This window comes from Neovison vison, chromosome 7 (assembly GCF_020171115.1).
Source record: "Neovison vison isolate M4711 chromosome 7, ASM_NN_V1, whole genome shotgun sequence".
In the NCBI taxonomy this organism is placed as follows: Eukaryota; Metazoa; Chordata; class Mammalia; order Carnivora; family Mustelidae; genus Neogale; species Neogale vison.
Window position 1 is genome coordinate 193167972 of NC_058097.1, and position 19494 is coordinate 193187465.

Below are 19494 nucleotides of genomic sequence, written 5' to 3' on the forward strand. Positions count from 1 at the left end.
GCAGAAATACTGAAACCAAGGATGAAGACAATGTATGAGCTGAAGAGTCTGTGGCATCAAAGGAAAAAATAAATGAAAGTCAATCTCGTCATCAACTTCTTATACGTAGCTATCTTTCATCACTGGAAATATACAAACATACAAAAAGGCATGTACAGATATATGTAAATATATACTCATGCAACATTACAATTAATATCTTTAAACATGCATATAAATATTAATGCATATAATATAGTAGATTAATATATATTTAACTAATATAAATTATATTCAACAGAGATATGAAAAATTAACGGCTTGGTATAACAGTTCTAACAACCTGAAATTGGCCTCCAGAGAGCTTGTATTTCTGAATCTTGTTACAAGATTGGGAAAAATACAATTAAAATATGACACTTTTACCTGTGACCAGAAAATATTATCCAATTTATATGAGACAGTCTACAACCTAGCATCTATCAGGAAAATCAATTTGACTATCTATTAATTTCTTCCATTTTCCCCATTAAAAGATTGGAACAACAAAATAAATGGCCTCAGAAAATCTCACCCAGGTGACCGAGTTCATTCTCATGGGAGTCTCAGATCGCCCAGACCTCCAGATTCCACTCTTCTTTGTTTTCCTGCTGATCTATGGGCTGACCATGGCAGGGAACCTGGGCATCATCACCCTCACCAGTGTTGACTCTCAGCTCCAAACGCCCATGTACTTCTTCCTCAGGCACTTGGCTATCATCAATCTTGGCGATTCTACTGTCATTGCCCCCAAAATGCTGGTAAACTTCTTGGTTACAAAGAAAACCATATCCTACTATGGATGTGCAGCCCAGCTGGGGGGGTTCCTGGTTTTCATTGTCGGGGAGATTTTCATGCTGGCTGCAATGGCCTATGATCGTTACGTGGCTATTTGCAAGCCCCTGCTCTACATGGTGGTGGTCTCTCCACAGATGTGCATACTGCTGGTGTCCCTCACTTACCTCTACAGTCTGACCACAGCACTGACTGTCTCCTCCTGTGTGTTCTCCATGTCATATTGTTCTTCCAATGTAATTGACCATTTTTACTGTGATAACGTCCCTTTGTTGGCATTGTCCTGTTCTGATACCTATCTTCCAGAAACAGTAGTATTTACCTCTGCAGGAACCAATTTGTTTTTCTCTTTGATTATTGTTCTAACATCCTACTTCAACATTGTCCTTGCCATTTTGAGAATACGGTCCTCAGAGGGCCGACGAAAAGCCTTTTCCACCTGTGCCTCTCACATGATGGCTGTCACTGTGTTCTATGGGACCCTTTTCTTCATGTATTTGCAACCGAGGTCCAACCACTCATTAGGTACTGATAAAATGGCCTCTGTCTTCTACACCCTGGTGATACCAATGCTGAATCCCCTCATCTACAGCCTAAGGAACAAGGATGTAAAGGATGCTTTGAAGAGATTGCTAAAGAATCCTTGGGAGGTTTCCAAACTGATGTAAATTTAAAACTACAATTGTCTTCTTTTAAGCGTTTGTAATTACCTGAAAAGCTAATATCTGTTCAATATAAAGGCAATATACAGCTACAAATTCTATGATTTTCAATGGGAAAATCTTAGCCCTTTCTACTCAGACCTTAAATACCCAACTTTCCCTAATACAAAGATGTATTAGTAGACCAAAGAAAGTACACTTATTTAGGTAGTAAACAATAATTTCAAAATATATACACTTTAAAGTGCAACACAACTTAGTACTGGGTTTTTATAATTTCTAGCCAAGGGTGAGAAAGTCTGATACCTGAGAAAGGAATGTGAGAATGATTTCTTGGAATACAGTTGAGTCAGATCATCCTACTTGCCATGGATCTGTTCTTTTCAACTATCAAAAGTTTTACTTTTACTTTTTCCTGTATCTTATCGTTCAATTTCTTAACCTTTTAGAATCCATTTTTTTTCTTGTACTTAAATACATCTATATCAAAGAGAAAATTTTAGGTGAAAATGAAAACTAAACAAAAAATGCTTAGGCACACATGGAAACAGACCAGGGAGCAAAATGGAAGAAAATGTATGAAAGGGGATTCCACTCTTTCATTCCTTTCATATGGTATATGTACACAAAAGCGAAAGCTGATATTTACCCAATGTGATGTAAAACTAATTTCCTCCATATCATATTCTCCTAAGAAGCACTGCTGTGTCGAGTTAATTATCCGTGTTATAAAATTGTAACAAAGCAAAAAATCACTCCTTTTAGTGTTTTTGTATAGCATTTTGGAGTAAAATGTTAGTAGATAAAAATGGAAAAAAAACAACAACACAGTGTTTGCTCTTAAGGTGATACCAAATCTCAAAGACACAATGGCAAAAAAATAAATAAATAAATAAATGTTTATTGTCATTCTGTCCCCTGTTTTGGTCTGTACATGCAAAGTGCTGTGAACATACAATATCATGAGAGAGATAGGGAATACCATGCTAGCTAAGGCAATGTCTGGAAATAAAGTAGATTTATGACAGTTTGAGGGAAATCTGAAATAAGGCAAATACAGGAACTCTGGCACTCAATTTTATTAGCCAATTCCTTGATATAGTTTTTAATAAGAATAGCTAGCTAAAAACAGAAAAGTCACACAGACAAAACTGGCAATAACTTGATAGCAATAGCCCTAAAGATTTTATGTTTTATTCCTTATAAATATATACAAGTATATAATATAATTTATTGTATATTTATCTATTGTTTCACTTTCCTGCGGCTCTATTTGATAGCAACAGCCTACATACGTGTAATGGGGGAAGCATATTTCCTGGCAGAAAGGCATTCTCCTTGAGCCTAGTTTGGTGAACAGAATTGGAGCAATGGGGATAAACTCACACTTACATGCCTATCGATGTTGTGAATTTTACTGTGAACTAAAGTCAAGAATGATAGCTGTAGTGCTTTATATTTATTAACTTGATTTAAATATATGTATTTTCTAAACTTAATTATGTTGTTACTTGTATTAGTTTCCTACTGTTACTCTAACACATCACCAGTGACTCAGTGGCTTGAAACAACAGAAACTTATTATCCCACAGTTCTGGAGACTGGAAGTTTAAAATGAGTCTCGCTGGGCTACAGTCAAGATGTCAGCAGGCTGTGTTCCTTCCTGGACTGCTAGGGAAGAGTCTGTTTCTTTTTCTCTTCCATCTTGTAGAGGCAGTCCTCATCCCTTTCTTGGCAACCCCTTTCAAGCAGTGATCCCACCACCCTGACCTCTGCTTGTGCTGCCACCACCTCTTTCTGACTCGGACTCTCTTGCCTCTCTCTCTTTCTCGGGATTACGTGGGTCCATCCAGATAGTCCAGGACAGCCTCCACATCTGGAGGTCCTTAACTTAATCATACCAGCAAATCTCTTCATGTGGGTGGAACCACCTTCACAGTTCTGGGCATCTTTGGCAGGGTGGGAGACCACTTTCTGCCTCCAATATCTACATCTATATTGGTATATTTTGTGAAACATGTCTCATTGGCTAGTACTCATTGGGATAGTTTCACAAAAGCTTACACTAGTTAGGCTTTCTATATTACTATAAAATTTGTTCTAAACAATCTATGCAAAAATCCCTTTGAATGATTAGTAGAAAGTATTTTGGCTCAAAGTTTCCAAAGTGTATACATACATACACATGGGCTCACATATTACTTGTCCACAATTAGGAACTGTAAGGTTTTCAATGGAGATTTTCTGGTCCCATAAGGTCTACAAAAGTTTGGTTTGAACTGCCAATGCCATCTCCCTGCCTTCACTAGATGTCTACATGCCATGGGTCATATCTATCATCTGTTTTCCAAATGGCTATTTCTACATGCTACCTCCATGGAAAGGAAAAAATCCTTTCAAGGAAGCCATTCAAAAGAGAAGTAGACATCCCTGAAGATACAGGTGACAGGAGATAAAACAGAGTTTACATATGCTTAGAAAATCTAGACTACTCTACCGCAAAACAATTCTCCACTGAATTTCTTATATCTCCCATATATATTGGGTCTTAAACTAATACTGGTGCCTTTCTCTTACTCATTCTCTTTATCTTTCCTTACTTTTTTCTGTGCTTCAGTTAAAAGCTACAGATTTGTGTTCCTTTTATTAAACAGAACTATTACTTATAAAAGCCTAAGACCCTTCCAAAAATAATGCCATCAGTTATTATCCTCTATTCTACACACCTGTCCAGAACTGGTTTTGACTCTTTCAAAACATAAAGGTACTCGTACAAACAACAGCCATCTACAAGGTTGGAGAAGTTTTGTTGACAAAAAAGTTGTTGTCAAGCTTTAATAGCAAAATCTTACATCATCTCATGAATTACACATGACTTTGGGTTAACTAAATGTAAATACCAAAATATCTACTACTTAATATCAAACCACAAAAATAATTTGAGCTATAGTTGTCACAAGAAGTAAGTAATGATTTAAAAAAAAGAAAAACATTGAAATTCACATTTCAAATAGATATTTAAATGATAAAGATTAATGTTTACCCAATCACAAAGTGATTAATTTAAGACATGGACTCAGATTATATGATATCAATTAAAACCCATATGAAATATTATGTAAGAAACATCCATGTTAAGATATGGTTGCTTAAAATATTGCCTTGAGATTGATGTATAATCATAAAGGGTGCAAATCAACAATTCCTGAATAACTACGGCATCTTTTCTTATATTGTAATCACTATTCTCTTTGTTTGCTTCCTCTCACAATTTTTCAGCATTCTATCTTCATTTTGTGTTTTGAACATTGAGAAAACTCTGAAAGGACAAGCACAAAGTAGGGTTGGAGCTTGGCTGCCCACAGGGAGGGGCTGTGCCTCCATGAGGTGTGAGGCTACAGCTCAGCAACTTCTCCAGAGTTGCCAGGAGGATAAGAAGTCCGCTAGCCAGGTGCCCAGGAGGAGGAAAGCAGGATTTGGAGATCTCTGCACTCCCCACCCTACAAGTGGTATGTGTTGGTGTTTTGTCACTTCAACATCTACTTCATCAGCATTATCAGATCTATAGACATTCAAATCATTATATTAAAATTAATGTCTGTCTCTGTTGTAATTTCTGAACTTCTTTTTGACACGGATTATAGTGTATTTTTCCATTTCAAATCATGACAGATATTTGGATTTTTTTAATTCTTTTTTTATTTTTTTAAGATTTTATTTATTTATTTGAGAAAGAGCACAAGAAGGGAGAGGGGCAGAGGGAGAGGAAGAAGCAGACTGCCGCTGAGCAAGGAGCCTGATGCAGGGCTTGATCCCAGGACCCTGGGATCATGACCTGAGCTGAAGACAGACTAACTGACTGAGCCACCAAGGAACCCCAGATATTTGGATTCCTTTAAAATATAATGTATTAAAGCAAGGAAAATAGGGGCACCTGGGTGGCTCAGAGGGTTAAGCCTCTGCCTTCAGCTCAGGTCATAATGTCAGGGTCCTGGGATTGAGACCCGCATCCGGCTCTCTGCTTGGCAGGGAGCTTGCTTCCCTCTCTCTCTCTGCCTGCCTCTCTGCCTACTTGTGATCTCTCTCTAGCAAACAAATAAATAAAATATTTTAAAAAATTCAAGGAAAATAGTATTAGCAATGTAAAGTATATCTGATTTAATTATTTGCTGTAGACTTAACCATTTCTTAAAGGGGTACATATTCATAAGCTGGATGTTCACAGTATGAAGTGTTGTGTACTGAAGAAGGCATGTAAATGGATAAAAGAAATCTTGGAATAGATCCATCTTTATGTAAATAAGTTAAATCTGCTCTATTTATCCCAAAACAGGGTCTCAGGTGATATTTCAGATGTGTTCCTACATGGGTCAGTGGGGACCACACACATGAATTTGTTAATTGTGGTGATGTATGTAGAAGTCACAAGTTGAGAACTAACCAAATGCCTCTTATTATGGCAGCAAAACTACAGTAAATGAGGGCAGAGACAGATTGTAACAATTTTATTAAACAAAGGCCAGCAAAGTATTGGTGTGTATGTACAAAATGAATAAAATTCAAAGCCATATAGCTGAGTGATAACCTTGAAGTATCAAAATAAGTCATATAACAACCTGTGTGTACACTTTAAAACATACATTATATTCACTTTATAAGGTTGCATTTATTTTTTAAGATTTATTTATTTAATTTAGAATTAGAGAGAGAGCCTGTGAGCAGGGGGAGGGACAGAGGAAGAGGGAGAGAATCTCAAGCAGACTCCCCACTTGTGTGTGGAGCCCAATGCAGGGCTCAATCTCTTCACCCTGAGAGCATGACCTGAGCTAAAACCAAGAGTCAGATACATAGCCGACTGAACTACCCAGGCACCTCATAAAGCTGAATTTCTTAAGAACATATATCAACTTTTATGGAGGAGATACTTGTGGAGGGAAAGGAAACTGGTTTAGGAGTGGGAATTAGGATGAGGATAAACACAGGATATGGAATTTTGTATCATTAACTCAGCTTAGTCCCTAAGGTTAAAAAACTAAAAATAAATAACTTTAGACACATATTCCTAATTTTTTATTCTTTCTGAGCTTTTAACACACTATAGGTCATGCGTAAACAGTTTTGTCTTTATTCTCAGATAGGAAACATGGAAGAATCCATTATGGAAAATATTGAAAGTTTACTATAATTGATAGATGATGAAAGCATATATCAGAAAAACTCTACTTTCATCCAGACAATTGATGGAAAATAATAAAAATAACAACTAAGGAAAGTAGGTAAATTGTATATATTAAAAAAGCAGGGGTGCCTGGGTGGCTGAATTGGTTAAGCGTCTGCCTTTGGCTCAGGTCATGATCTCAGGGTCCTGGGATAGAGCCCCATGTGGGGAATACCTGCTCAGTGGGGAGTCTGCTTCTCCCTCTTCTTCTACCCCTGCCCATTCATTCTCTCTCTCTTTCTCAAATAAATAAAACCTTTTAAAAAAATCCTCAATTGGGAAATCAACGTTACTCCGAATAATTAGCAAAGACCAGTGGCATCATTTCTTGCTCTCAGATGCTTAGGGAAAAAACAAGAATTGCATTCAAGATCTCAGGGGAGTGTCTCAAAGGGAAAAGATGTTCATAAATTCTTCTGACAGCATTCAGGTCTAAAAATCACATAGAGGAACAAGAAGACAGTCTTCACTTAAGGTGAATAGATGGCATTGATTATATTGATTACTACATCAGCTGCAATGATGATTTTGGATCCCTGTCTTCCATTTAAATGACTGATATGAGTATAGTCACCAAAGCCAGATTCAGTACAGTACATCATGCATGTAAATCATCTCTCTTCATAACTAGGTTTTCTAGAGTAATGATATATGTCTACTACTACTATGAATATAATATGTTCTTTGAAGGTGGTAAGGTACCTTATTTCTACTTGTTATTATTTCTACATTTATGTTGAGATTTTAGACAATAAACATCGTGAAGTGGGAGTAAGCATTTTTGCAAGCTCAATTTAGATTCTTCCTCTCTCTTTCCCTTCCTCTCTTTCCCTCCTTCCTTTTAATGGGAGTGCAATGTTCTCAATATGACCCATTTACCTCAGTTGAGGCCATTTACAAAATGTTACAGAACATTTAGTTGAGATTGTTCGCATTTGCATAAGAGGACATCCTTGGGCTCCATGCCCATCCCCCAGGTCCTGGTACAGCTGTGGAGTTTCTGCTTTCATCTGATAAGAGTCAGATTTCCTGCTCAATTTTCTTGTTTGTTGTTTTTTTGTTTGTTGTTGTTTTTGTTTTTCCCCGAGGCAGTAATTGGGTACGATTGGTGGGAGGAGGACCACACAAATATTCATTCAATTGAGTATCAGAAAAACACCGGGAATTTGTGGGGTTTTTTGGGTGGAAGGGTTGTTGTTTTTGTTGTTGTTTTGTTTTGTTTTTTAAGATTTTATTTATTCATCTGAATTAGAGAGAAAGAAAGGGAGAGATCAGGACAGAGGGGAGAGGTAGAGGGAAAGGGAGACTCCCCAGTGAGCAGGGAGCCCTACTTGGGGCTAGATCCCATGACCCTGAGATCATGACCTGGGCCAAAGGCAGATGCTCAACCATCGGAGCCACCCAGCCATCCCCAGAACTCCAGGCATTTGAAAATCCCAATAAAATAGATGTTGGGATGAAGAGGTTTACCAAACTGTATAAACTGCTGTAGAGCAGTCTTTCTCTGGATATAATTTTTGTAGCTTAAGGCATCAGACTTTGTCATTTGGTTGTGCTAATGAATGTTTGTTATTGTTTTGCTGCAAATATTTTGTTAATTTGAATAGATTTTTGGGTAGAGACATTTTGTGAAGCAGTTTTATCTGCCAAATTAATATTGAATTTCTATTCTATTTTTTGGAAATTTCTGTTTAATTAAGGGCATCCAGAGGTTCTAGTTTTTAACATTATAAAAGTTTAGTGTCACTTGGGTGGCTTAGTTAGTTAAGTCTCCAACCTGGGCTCAGTTCATGATCTTCAGGTCGTGAGACTGAACCCCACTTCAGGCTCTGCACTGAGTGTGGAGACTGCTTAAGATTCTTTCTTTCTACCCAATCCCTCTGCATTTCCCTTTTATTCTTAATTTTTATTGCTTTTTCCATCCTAAATGGTATTAATTCTTCATCTATTCAAATGCTCAATTTTTTTCTAATTCAGTCTGATAATGTGATTAATTCTAATTATAGACTTTCCAAAATTAAACCATCCAGCCAAACATGAGATCAATGAAGTTTGGACAACTGTCTTGTAATTATTAAATTCTTACGCATTTTATAAACTGATATCAATGACATATTAATATTGTTTAGGGGAAATATGCATATATATAAAGCCTGAATATATTGTGGGTTTCTTTTATTATTGTATCTTAATTTTTAAATCAATGCTTTGTCTCCTAGAATGAGTTATAGTGGGATTCTCATTTTTTCACTCTGGAATAGTAAAAATATATGCATAATTTTTCCCCACGAAATTTTGGAACATTTGCCTTTAAAAACAGTATGAAGGAGAAAGAACTTGGAAAAGTAGAGGTAGATAAACTTCAATCTTTAAATAAAATGTGTTAACATGACACATTTCAAGCTTACTTGATGGAAGATGAAATAAAGCTGTAAGTAAATGAACTCCATCTCTCTCCATGCCATGCCCGGTTCACTTTTCTGGATAAAATAATCATTAGTCCTGTCCATGTACATTTAAGCAGACAAAATTTAAGTACTTCAATTAAATCACGCCATATCTATTTCCCCTTGTTCCCTATTACTTTTTCTTTCATACATGTAGTTCATGCACTGTTATTTGCCAGTCTCTAAGACATTTGAGATAACATCCCCTACTTTGGAGTGGTATGTCTCTTTTTTGGAAAGTGTATTAATAATAGTTTACTGAAAGATTTCAGGTGATAAATTAACAAATATATTCTAACGATTTTTACTTTTCTTAAGATGAGGAAGAAAATATAACTATACTGTTAAAACCATCATTTCAGAGATAATAGTCCTAAGGTCAAAGAAAAAGTGGGAATGTTAGTATAGCTATCTTTTTTAACATTAATAACTTCTAGATACAGGCCTTATTCTCTGTGAAACATATGAAAAATCATAACCTGGAATAAAAGAAAAAAACTCACAGGTCTTAAATATTCAGATACACTATTCTAGAGAAAAAAAGATTTATTTATGTGCATTAGAATGGGCATGTTAGGGACAACTGCAAGATTGCTAAATTATTATCTATCATCATAAAAAAACCATTAAACAATATTTAAAAGTCATAAAAGCATATGGTATGAGAACACAACTTAATATATCAAATGAGTAATGGAATGGGAATAACATTAGATATGCAGAGTTCTAACGAGAAATGTAAATCAAAGTCTATTAAATGAGTTAATCATGGCTTATTTGGAGGTTGGGACAGAAGTACTAAGGGCAAGAAGAGAGGATTATTACTTTCATCACAATTCCTTCTAAAGTATGATTGTTTAGCCAATTATAGGTATTTTAAGTAAAAAAGCATTTAAAAAGAAATCAAGATCCCAAACCCCATGTGGCACAAAAAATAAAAAGACTACCATATACCTTAGGTTGAAATACTGTTTTTTTTAATTATTATTTTTTTTAATGAACATATAATGTATTTTTATCCCCAGGGGTACAGGTCTGTGAATCGCCAGGTTTACACACTTCACAGCATTCACCATAGTATATACCCTCCCCAATGTCCATAACCCCACCCCCCTCTTCTGACCCCCCTCCCCCCAGCAACCCTCAGTTTGTTTTGTGAGATTAGAGTCACTTATGGTTTATCTCCCTCCCAATCCCATCTTGTTTCATTTATTCTTTTCCTACCCTCCAAACCCCCTATGTTGCATCTCCAATTCCTCATATCAGGGAGACCATATGATAGTTGTCTTTCTCCAAATGACTTATTTCACTAAGCATAATACCCTCTAGTTCCATCCATATCATCACAAATGGCAAGATTTCGTTTCTTTTGATGGCTGCATAGTATTCCATTGTGTATATATACCACATCTTCTTTATCCATTCATCTGTTGATGGACATCTAGGTTCTTTCCATAGTTTTGCTATTGTGGACATTGCTGCTATAAACATTTGGGTGCATGCGCCCCTTTGGATTACTACGTTTGTATCTTTAGGGTAAATACCCAGTAGTGCAATTGCTGGGTCATAGGGTAGTTCTATTTTCAACATTTTGAGGAACCTCCATGCTGTTTTCCAGAGTGGCTGCACCAGCTTGCATTCCCACCAACAGTGTAGGAGGGTTCCCCTTTCTCCGCATCCTCGCCAGCATCTGTCATTTCATGACTTGTTAATTTTAGCCATTCTGACTGGTGTGAGGTGATGTCTCATCATGGTTTTGATTTGTATTCTCTGATGCCGAGTGATATGTAGCATTTTTTCATGTGTCTGTTGGCCATCTGGATGTCTTCTTTGCAGAAATGTCTGTTCATGTCTTCTGCCCATTTCTTGATTGAATTCTTTGTTCTTTGGCTGTTGAGTTTGCTAAGTTCTTTATAGATTTTGGACACTAGCCCTTTATCTGATATGTCATTTGCAAATATCTTCTCCCATTCTGTCAGTTGTCTTTTGGTTTTGTTCACTGTTTCCTTTGCTGTGCAAAAGCTTTTGATCTTGACGAAATCCCAATAATTCATTTTTGTCCTTGTTTCCCTTGTCTTTGGCGATGTTCCTAGGAAGAAGTTGCTGTGGCTGAGGTCGAAGAGGTTGCTGCCTGTGTTTTCCGCAAGGATTTTGATGGATTCCTTTCTCACATTGAGGTCCTTTATCCATTTTGAGTCTATTTCTGTGTGTGGTGTAAGGAAATGGTCCAATTTCATTTTTCTGCATGTGGCTGTCCAATTTTCCCAACACCATTTATTGAAGAGGCTGTCTTTTTTCCATTGGACATTCTTTTCTGCTTTGTCAAAGATTAATTGACCATAGAGTTGAGGGTTCGTTTCTGGGCTCTCTATTCTGTTCCATTGATCTATGTGTCTCTTTTGGTGCCAGTACCATGCTGTCTTGATGATGACAGCTTTTGTAATAGAGCTTGAAGTCCAGAATTGTGATGCCACCAACTTTGGCTTTCTTTTTCAATATTCCTTTGGCTATTCGAGGTCTTTTCTGGTTCCATATAAATTTTAGGATTATTTGTTCCATTTCTTTTTAAAAAATGGATGGTATTTTGATAGGAATTGCATTAAATGTGTAGATTGCTTTAGGTAGCATAGACATTTTCACATTTGTTCTTCCAATTCAAGAGCATGGAACATTTTTCCATTTCTTTGTGTCTTCCTCAATTTCTTTCATGAGTACTTTATAGGTTTCTGAATATAGATTCTTAGCCTCTTTGGTTAGGTTTATTCCTAGGTATCTTCTAGTTTTGGGTGCAATTGTAAATAGGATTTACTCCTTAATTTCTCTTTCTTCTGTCTTGTTGTTGGTGTAGAGAAATGCAACTGATTTCTGTGCATTGATTTTATATCCTGACACTTTACTGAATTCCCGTACAAGTTCTAGCAGTTTTGGAGTGGAGTCTTTTGGGTTTTCCACAAATAGTATCATAACATCTGCGAAGAGTGATAGTTTGACTTCTTCTTTGCCAATTTGGATGCCTTTAGTTTCCTTTTGTTGTCTGATTGCTGAGGCTAGGACTTCTAGTACTATGCTGAATAGCAGTGGTGATAATGGACATCCCTGCTGTGTTCCTGACCTTAGTGAAAAAGTTTTGTTTTTCTCCATTGAGAATGATATTTGTGGTGGGTTTTTCATAGATGGCTTTGATAATATTGAGGTATGTGCCCTCTATCCCTACTCTTTGAAGAGTTTTGATCAGGAAGGAATGCTGTACTTGTCAAATGCTCTTTCAGAATCTATTGAGAGTATTATATGGTTCTTGTTCTTTCTTTTATTAATGTGTTGTATCACATTGATTGATTTGCAGATGTTGAACCAAACTTGTATCCCTGGAATAAATCCCAATTGGTCGTGGTGAATGATCCTTTTATTTTTTATTTATTTTTTTTAAAAAGATTTTATTTATTTATTTGACAGAGAGAGATCACAAGTAGGCAGAGAGGCAGGCAGAGAGAGAGAGAGAGAGGAGGAAGCAGGCTCCCCGCTGAGCAGAGAGCCCGATGCGGGACTCGATCCCAGGACCCTGAGTTCATGACCTGAGCCGAAGGCAGTGGCTTAACCCACTGAGCCACCCAGGTGCCCCGTGAATGATCCTTTTAATGTGCTGTTGGATTCTACTGGCTAGTATTCTGGTGAGAATTTTCATATCTGTGTTCATTAAGGATATTGGTCTGTAATTCTCTTTTTTGATGGGATCCTTGTCTGGTTTTGGGATCAAGGTGATGTTGGACTCATAAAATGAGTTTGGAAGTTTTCCTTCCATCTCTATTTTTTGGAACAGTTTCAGGAGAATTGGAATTAATTCTTCTTTAAATGTTTGGTAGAATTCCCCTGGGAAGCCACCTGGCCCTGGGCTTTTGTTTGTTTGGAGATTTTTGATGACTGTTTCAATCTCCTTACTGGTTATTGGTCTGTTCAGGTTTTCCATTTCTTCCTGATTCAGTTGTGGTAGTTTATATGGCTCCAGGAATGCATCCATTTCTTCCAGATTGTCAAATTTGTTGGCGTAGAGTTGCTCATAGTATGTTCTTATAATTGTTTGTATTTCTTTGGTGTTGGTTGTGATCTCTTCTCTTTCATTCATGATTTTATTTATTTGGGTCCTTTCTCTTTTCTATTTGATAAGTGTGGCCACAGGTTTATCAATCTTATAAACTCTTTCAAAGAAACAGCTCCTAGTTTCATTTATTTGTTTTATTGTTTTGTTGATTTCTGCTCTTATCTTTATTATTTCTCTTCTCCTGCTGGGTTTGGGCTATCTTTGTTTTTCTTTCTCCAGCTCCTTTATGTGTAAGTTTAGGTTGTGTATTTGAGACCTTCTTGTTTCTTGAGAAAGGCTTGTACTGCTATATAGTTTCCTCTCAGGACTGCCTTTGCTGTGTCCCAAGATTTTGAACCATTGTGTTTTCATTATCATTTGTTTCCATGAATTTTTTCAATTCTTCTTTAATTTCCTGGTTGACCCATTCATCCTTTGGAAGGATGCTGGTTAGTCTCCATTATTTGGGTTCTTTCCAAATTTCCTTTTGTGATTGAGTTCTAGCTTCAGAGCATTGTGGTCTGAAAATATGCAGGGAATGATCCCAATTTTTTGATACTGGTTAAGATTTGATTTAGGACCGAGGATGTGATCTATTCTGGAGAATGTTCCATATGCACTAGAAAAGAATGTGTATTCTGTTGCTTTGGGATGGAATGTTCTGAATATATCTGTGATGTCCATCTGGTCCAGTGTGTCATTTAAGGCCTTTATTTCCTTGTTGATCTTTTGCTTGGATGAGCTGTCCATTTTAGTGAGTGGAGTGTTAAAGTCCCCTACTATTATGGTATTATTGTCAATGTGTTTCCTTGATTTTGTTATTAATTGCTTTATATAGTTGGCTGCTCCCATGTTAGGGGCATAAATATTTAAAATTGTTAGATCTTGTTATACAGACCCTTTGATATAGACCTTTAATATAGTGTCCTTCCTCATCTATTATTATAGTCTTTGGCTTAAAATCCAATTGATCTTTTTTTTTTTAATTTTTTTCCAATTTATTTATTTTCAGAAAAACAGTATTCATTATTTTTTCACCACACCCAGTGCTCCATGCAAGCCGTGCCCTCTATAATACCCACCACCTGGTACCCCAACCTCCCACACCCCCCGCCACTTCAAACCCCTCAGGTTGTTTTCAGAGTCCATAGTCTCTCATGGTTCACCTCCCCTTCCAATTTACCCAAAAGCACATACCCTCCCCAATGTCCATAACCCTACCCCCCTTCTCCCAACCCCCCTCCCCCCAGCAACCCACAGTTTGTTTCGTGAGATTAAGAGTCGCTTATGGTTTGTCTCCCTCCCTATCCCATCTTGTTTCATGGATTCTTCTCCTACCCACTTAAGCCCCCCTGTTGCATCACCACTTCCTCATATCAGGGAGATCATATGATAGTTGTCTTTCTCCGCTTGACTTATTTCGCTAAGCATGATATGCTCTAGTTCCATCCATGTTGTCGCAAATGGCAAGATTTCGTTTCTTTTGATGGCTGCATAGTATTCCATTGTGTATATATACCACATCTTCTTTATCCATTCATCTGTTGATGGACATCTAGGTTCTTTCCATAGTTTGGCTATTGTGGACATTGCTGCTATAAACATCCGGGTGCACGTGCCCCTTTGGATCACTACATTTGTATCTTTAGGGTAAATACCCAGTAGTGCAATTGCTGGGTCATAGGGCAGTTCTATTTTCAACATTTTGAGGAACCTCCATGCTGTTTTCCAGAGTGGTTGCACCAGCTTGCATTCCCACCAACAGTGTAAGAGGGTTCCCCTAGGAACATCCCCAAAGGCAAGGGAAGCAAAGGCAAAAATGAACTATTGGGATTTCATCAAGATCAAAAGCTTTTGCACAGCAAAGGAAACAGTTAACAAAATGAAAAGACAACTGACAGAATGGGAGAAGATATTTGCAAACGACATATCAGATAAAGGACTAGTGTCCAAAATCTATAAAGAACTTAACAAACTCAACACCCAAAGAACAAATAATCCAATCAAGAAATGGGCAGAGGACATGAACAGACGTTTCTGCAAAGAAGACATCCAGATGGCCAACAGACACATGAAAAAGTGCTCCATATCACTCGGCCCTGTGTCTTTTGATTGGGGCATTTAGCACATTAACATTCAGGATAACTATTGAGAGATATGAATTTAGTGCCATTGTATTGCCTGTATGGTGACTATTACTGTATATTGTCTCTATTCCTTTCTGATCTACTAGTTTTAGGGTCTCTCTTTGCTTAGAGGACCCCTTTCAATATTTCCTGTAGAGCTGGTTTGGTGTTTGCAAATTCTTTAAGTTTTTGTTTGTCTGGAAGATTTTTATTTCTCCTTCTATTTTCAATGATAGCCTAGTTGGATATAGTATTCTTGGCTGCATGTTTTTCTTGTTTAGTGCTCTGACTATATCATGCCAGTTCTTTCTGGCCTGCCAGGTCTCTGTGGATAAGTCCACTGCCAATCTAATATTTTTACCATTATATGTTACGGACTTCTTTTCTCGGGCTACTTTCAGGATTTTCTCTTTGTTGCTAAGACTTGCAAACTTTACTATTAGGTGACGGGGTATGGACTCAAAATCTTGTTGATTTTGAGTGGGGTTCTTTGCACCTCCTGGATTTTGATGCTTGTTCCCTTTGCCGTATTAGGGAAATTCTCTATAATAATTCTCTCCAATATACCTTCTTCCTCCCTCTCTCTTCTTCTTCTGGAATCCCAATTATTCTAATGTTGTTTCATCTTATGGTATCACTTATCTCTCAAATTTTCCCCTCATGGTCCAGTAGCTGTTTGTCTCTCTTTTGCTCAGCTTCTTTATTCTCTGTCATTTGGTCTTCTATATCACTAATTCTTTCTTCTGCCTTATTTATCCTAGCAGTAAGAGCCTCCCTTTTTTATTGCACCTCAGTAATAGCTTTTTTAATTTCAATTTGGTTAGATTTTAGTTCTTTTATTTCTCCAGAAAGGGCTTTTATCTCTCCAGAGATGGTTTCTTTAATATCTTCCATGCCTTTTTTGAGGTCGGCTAGAACCTTGAGAATTGTCATTCTGAACTCTAGATCTGACATATTACCAATGTCTGTATTGATTGAGTCCCTAGCCTTTGGTACTGCCTCTTGTTCTTTTTTTTGGCGGTGAGTGTTTCTACCTTGTCATTTTGTCCAGATAAAAATATATAAAGGAGCAAATAAAATACTAAAAGGGTGTCAAGGACCCCAGGAAAATGCACTTTAACCAAATCAGAAGAGACCCCAAATTGTGGGGGAGAGAAAGGGGATAAAAAGAAGTTCAGAAAAAAAAAAAAGAAAAAAAAAAAAGAAAAAAATATATATATATTAGACTGGTGACTAGAACAGGGTCACCCACTTAATTTTGGGAGTATTTTGGTGTCTTGGAAGAAAGCACCTCCCAAAATTTAAAGAATGAAAAACACATATAAGGATAAACACAATGAAGGCATGGGATATGCCTATAAAGATGAAAAAAAAATTTTTTTTTTTTAATTTCTAAAGAAGGAGTTGATAAAGTAAGTTGGTTAGGAGAATAAAGAAAAAGAAAGTGGAAAGAATTTGCTCAGTTTGGAGACTAGAACAAACCCAGAGCTAGATTTAGGGTGTACTTTGATCTATTAGAAGAAGTTTTACCCCAAATTTTTTAGAAGAAAAAACCCTATGTGTATATAAAAAATAAAGTTAGATACAATGGAGGATAAAATATGACTATAATAATGAAGTTTCAAAAAAGATTATTATTCTTTTTTTATGAAAGGTATTGTTAAGATAAACGAGTTAAAAAACATTAAAAAAGAAAAGGTTAAAGTTAAAAAAATTAGCAGAAGAAAAAAAATTAAATTTAAAAAATACATTAAATTAACTACAAGACTAAAGCATCATGAGGAAAAAGCCATGAGTTCCATGCTTTGCTTTCTTCTCTGGAATTCTGCTGTTCTCCTTGGTAAGTGAACTTGGTCCTGGCTGGATTTCTTGTTGATCTTCTTGGGGAGGGGACTAGTGTAATGAGTCTCAAGTGTCTTTGCCTGAGGCGGAATTGCACCACCCTTACCAGGGGCCAGGCTAAGTACTCCACTCGGGTTCATTTCGAGAGCTTTTGTTCCCTGAATGCTTTCCATAGAGTTCCGGAGGAGGGAAATGAAAATGGCGGCCTCCCAATCTCTGGCCTGGAGGAGCTGAGAGTTCAGGTCTCCACTCCTCAGTGCACCCTCAGAGAAAAGCACTCAATCACAACCATCTCCCTGATCTCTGGCTGTGCTCCGAGCTCACCCAGCCTCTGACCATGCTCCGAGCGAGCTCACCCAGCCTCTGACCGGTTCAAGGTAACCCCGAGCTGAGAGCTCACCCAGCTCTGTCTCTGCAGCCAGCTTCCCCACTCTAATACCTGCAAGCTCTGTGACACTCAGACACCCCTGATCTTCTGTGACCCTGTGGGACCTGGGGCCACACTGACCCCATGTGGGCTTTACCCTCGTTTAGCCTCTGGAGCAATGTGCCTCAGTGGAGCAGACTTTAAAAAATTCTGATTTAGTGCTCCATTGCTCCACCGCTTGCCGGGATCTGGCCCCGCCCCCTGGGGTCTCTCTTCCTGTCACTTTGGATTCACTTCTCCACCAGCGCTACCTTTCAGAAAGTGGTTGATTTTCTGTTTCTAGAATTTCTGCTCTTCTTCTCTTGGATTTCCTGTTGGATTTGTAGGTGTTTGCAATGATTTGATAAGCTATCTAGCTGATCTCCTTCTACCTGATGTCGTTTCAGCCTGCTACAACTCTGCCATCTTGACTCCTACCCTGGGGTTGTAATACTTTTTAAATTTGGTTCCAGGTTTAATGATGGAGGTGAGTCTTATTTTAAATTAACCCGTCTAAAAAATTAGGTTTATCTTACCCACAATGGGTTTGCCTCCTAAAATGTCAACAGATGTTGTCTCCTGAAACCCAGTGACTCTTGTGATGGTTGTTCCCACAGCAATTTTCCTTAACAACCTGGATGAACAAACAAAATCTAACAGTGCTAACAGAATTCATCCTAATGGGAATCACAGACTGTCCAGAGCTGCAGGCTCCCTTCTTTGGGCTCTTCCTTATCATCTACACAGTCTCAGTGGTGGGCAACCTGGGCGTGATCATCCTTACCAAGATGGACTCCAGGCTTCAAGCACCCATGTACTTCTTCCTCAGACACCTGGCTTTCATTGATCTTGGTTATTCAACTGCTGTGGGACCCAAAATGCTGGTAAATTTTGTAGCTAATCAAAATACAATCCCCTACAACTGGTGTGCTACACAGCTGGCTTTCTTCCTCTTGTTCATCATCAGTGAATTTTTCATTCTGTCTGCAATGGCCTATGACCGCTATGTGGCCATCTGTAACCCTCTGCTCTACACGATTGTTATATCACAAAGGGTGTGCTGGGTGATGGTAGTCATCCCTTATGTCTACAGTGCTTTTCTTTCTGTGATAATCACCAAAAAGATTTTTATGTCATCCTTCTGTGGCCATAATGTTATTAGACATTTTTACTGTGATAGTCTTCCCTTGTTAGCTTTGCTGTGCTCAAGCTCACATGATATTGAGTTGATAATACTGATCTTTTCAGCATTTAATTTGGTTTCATCCCTTCTGGTAGTGCTGGTGTCTTACATCCTTATTCTTATGACCATCCTTAGGATGAACTCTGCAGAGGGTAGGCACAAGACCTTCTCCACCTGTGGGTCTCATCTGACAGTGGTCCTTGTATTATACACCACTCTATTCTTCATGTATTTGCAGCCTCAAACCAATCATTCCTTTGATACTGATAAAATTGTCTCAGTATTTTACACTTTGATTATACCTATGCTCAATCCTATGATCTACAGCTTGAGGAACAAAGAAGTTAAAGGTGCCCTCCATAGGATATGGAAAAATTGGCATGCACTGCCTATGTAGAGTTCAAAATAAACAATGTATATAATAAATTAAGTTAGAGACTACTGTTTAGTTCATGTCACAGGGCTTAGGAAGCAGTAATGTGTAAAAGTCATAGAAAACTAGAAATAATTTTTTTCCTGTTTTCAACTTCTAGATGTTTCAGTAGTGATCATCCTTCTGTTACCAACTTTGGTTTCAGTGCAAGAGACTGATATACAGACCACCATTCTCACATTGCTAAGTACCTGGGTGATGATCAAAGACAACTTTTGTTTTGTTTTAAAATACATCTCAGCTTAGGGGCACCTGGGTGGCTCAGTGGATTAAAGCCTCTGCCATCGGC

The 19494-nt window shown here is 37.7% G+C and overlaps 2 protein-coding genes across 3 annotated transcripts; both read left to right on the plus strand.

The window, feature by feature from the left end:
* The first annotated feature begins 533 nt into the window (after nt 1–533).
* LOC122914431 (olfactory receptor 8J2-like) lies at nt 534–9770 on the plus strand. 2 transcript variants are annotated; one of them, XM_044261046.1, is made up of 2 exons: nt 534–1454; nt 9759–9770. In XM_044261046.1, exons 1-2 carry the CDS (start codon nt 534–536, stop codon nt 9768–9770), a joined length of 933 nt encoding a protein of 310 aa, XP_044116981.1. The 2 variants fall into 2 exon arrangements, with proteins under 2 accessions (XP_044116981.1, XP_044116980.1); XM_044261045.1 differs by lacking the exon at nt 9759–9770 and having other exon boundaries at nt 534–1481.
* An 8457-nt stretch (nt 9771–18227) lies between these two features.
* On the plus strand, nt 18228–19169 carry LOC122914432 (olfactory receptor 8K3-like). Its single transcript, XM_044261047.1, has one exon. It carries the CDS (start codon nt 18228–18230, stop codon nt 19167–19169), a length of 942 nt encoding a protein of 313 aa, XP_044116982.1.
* Nucleotides 19170–19494: the final 325 nt, after the last annotated feature.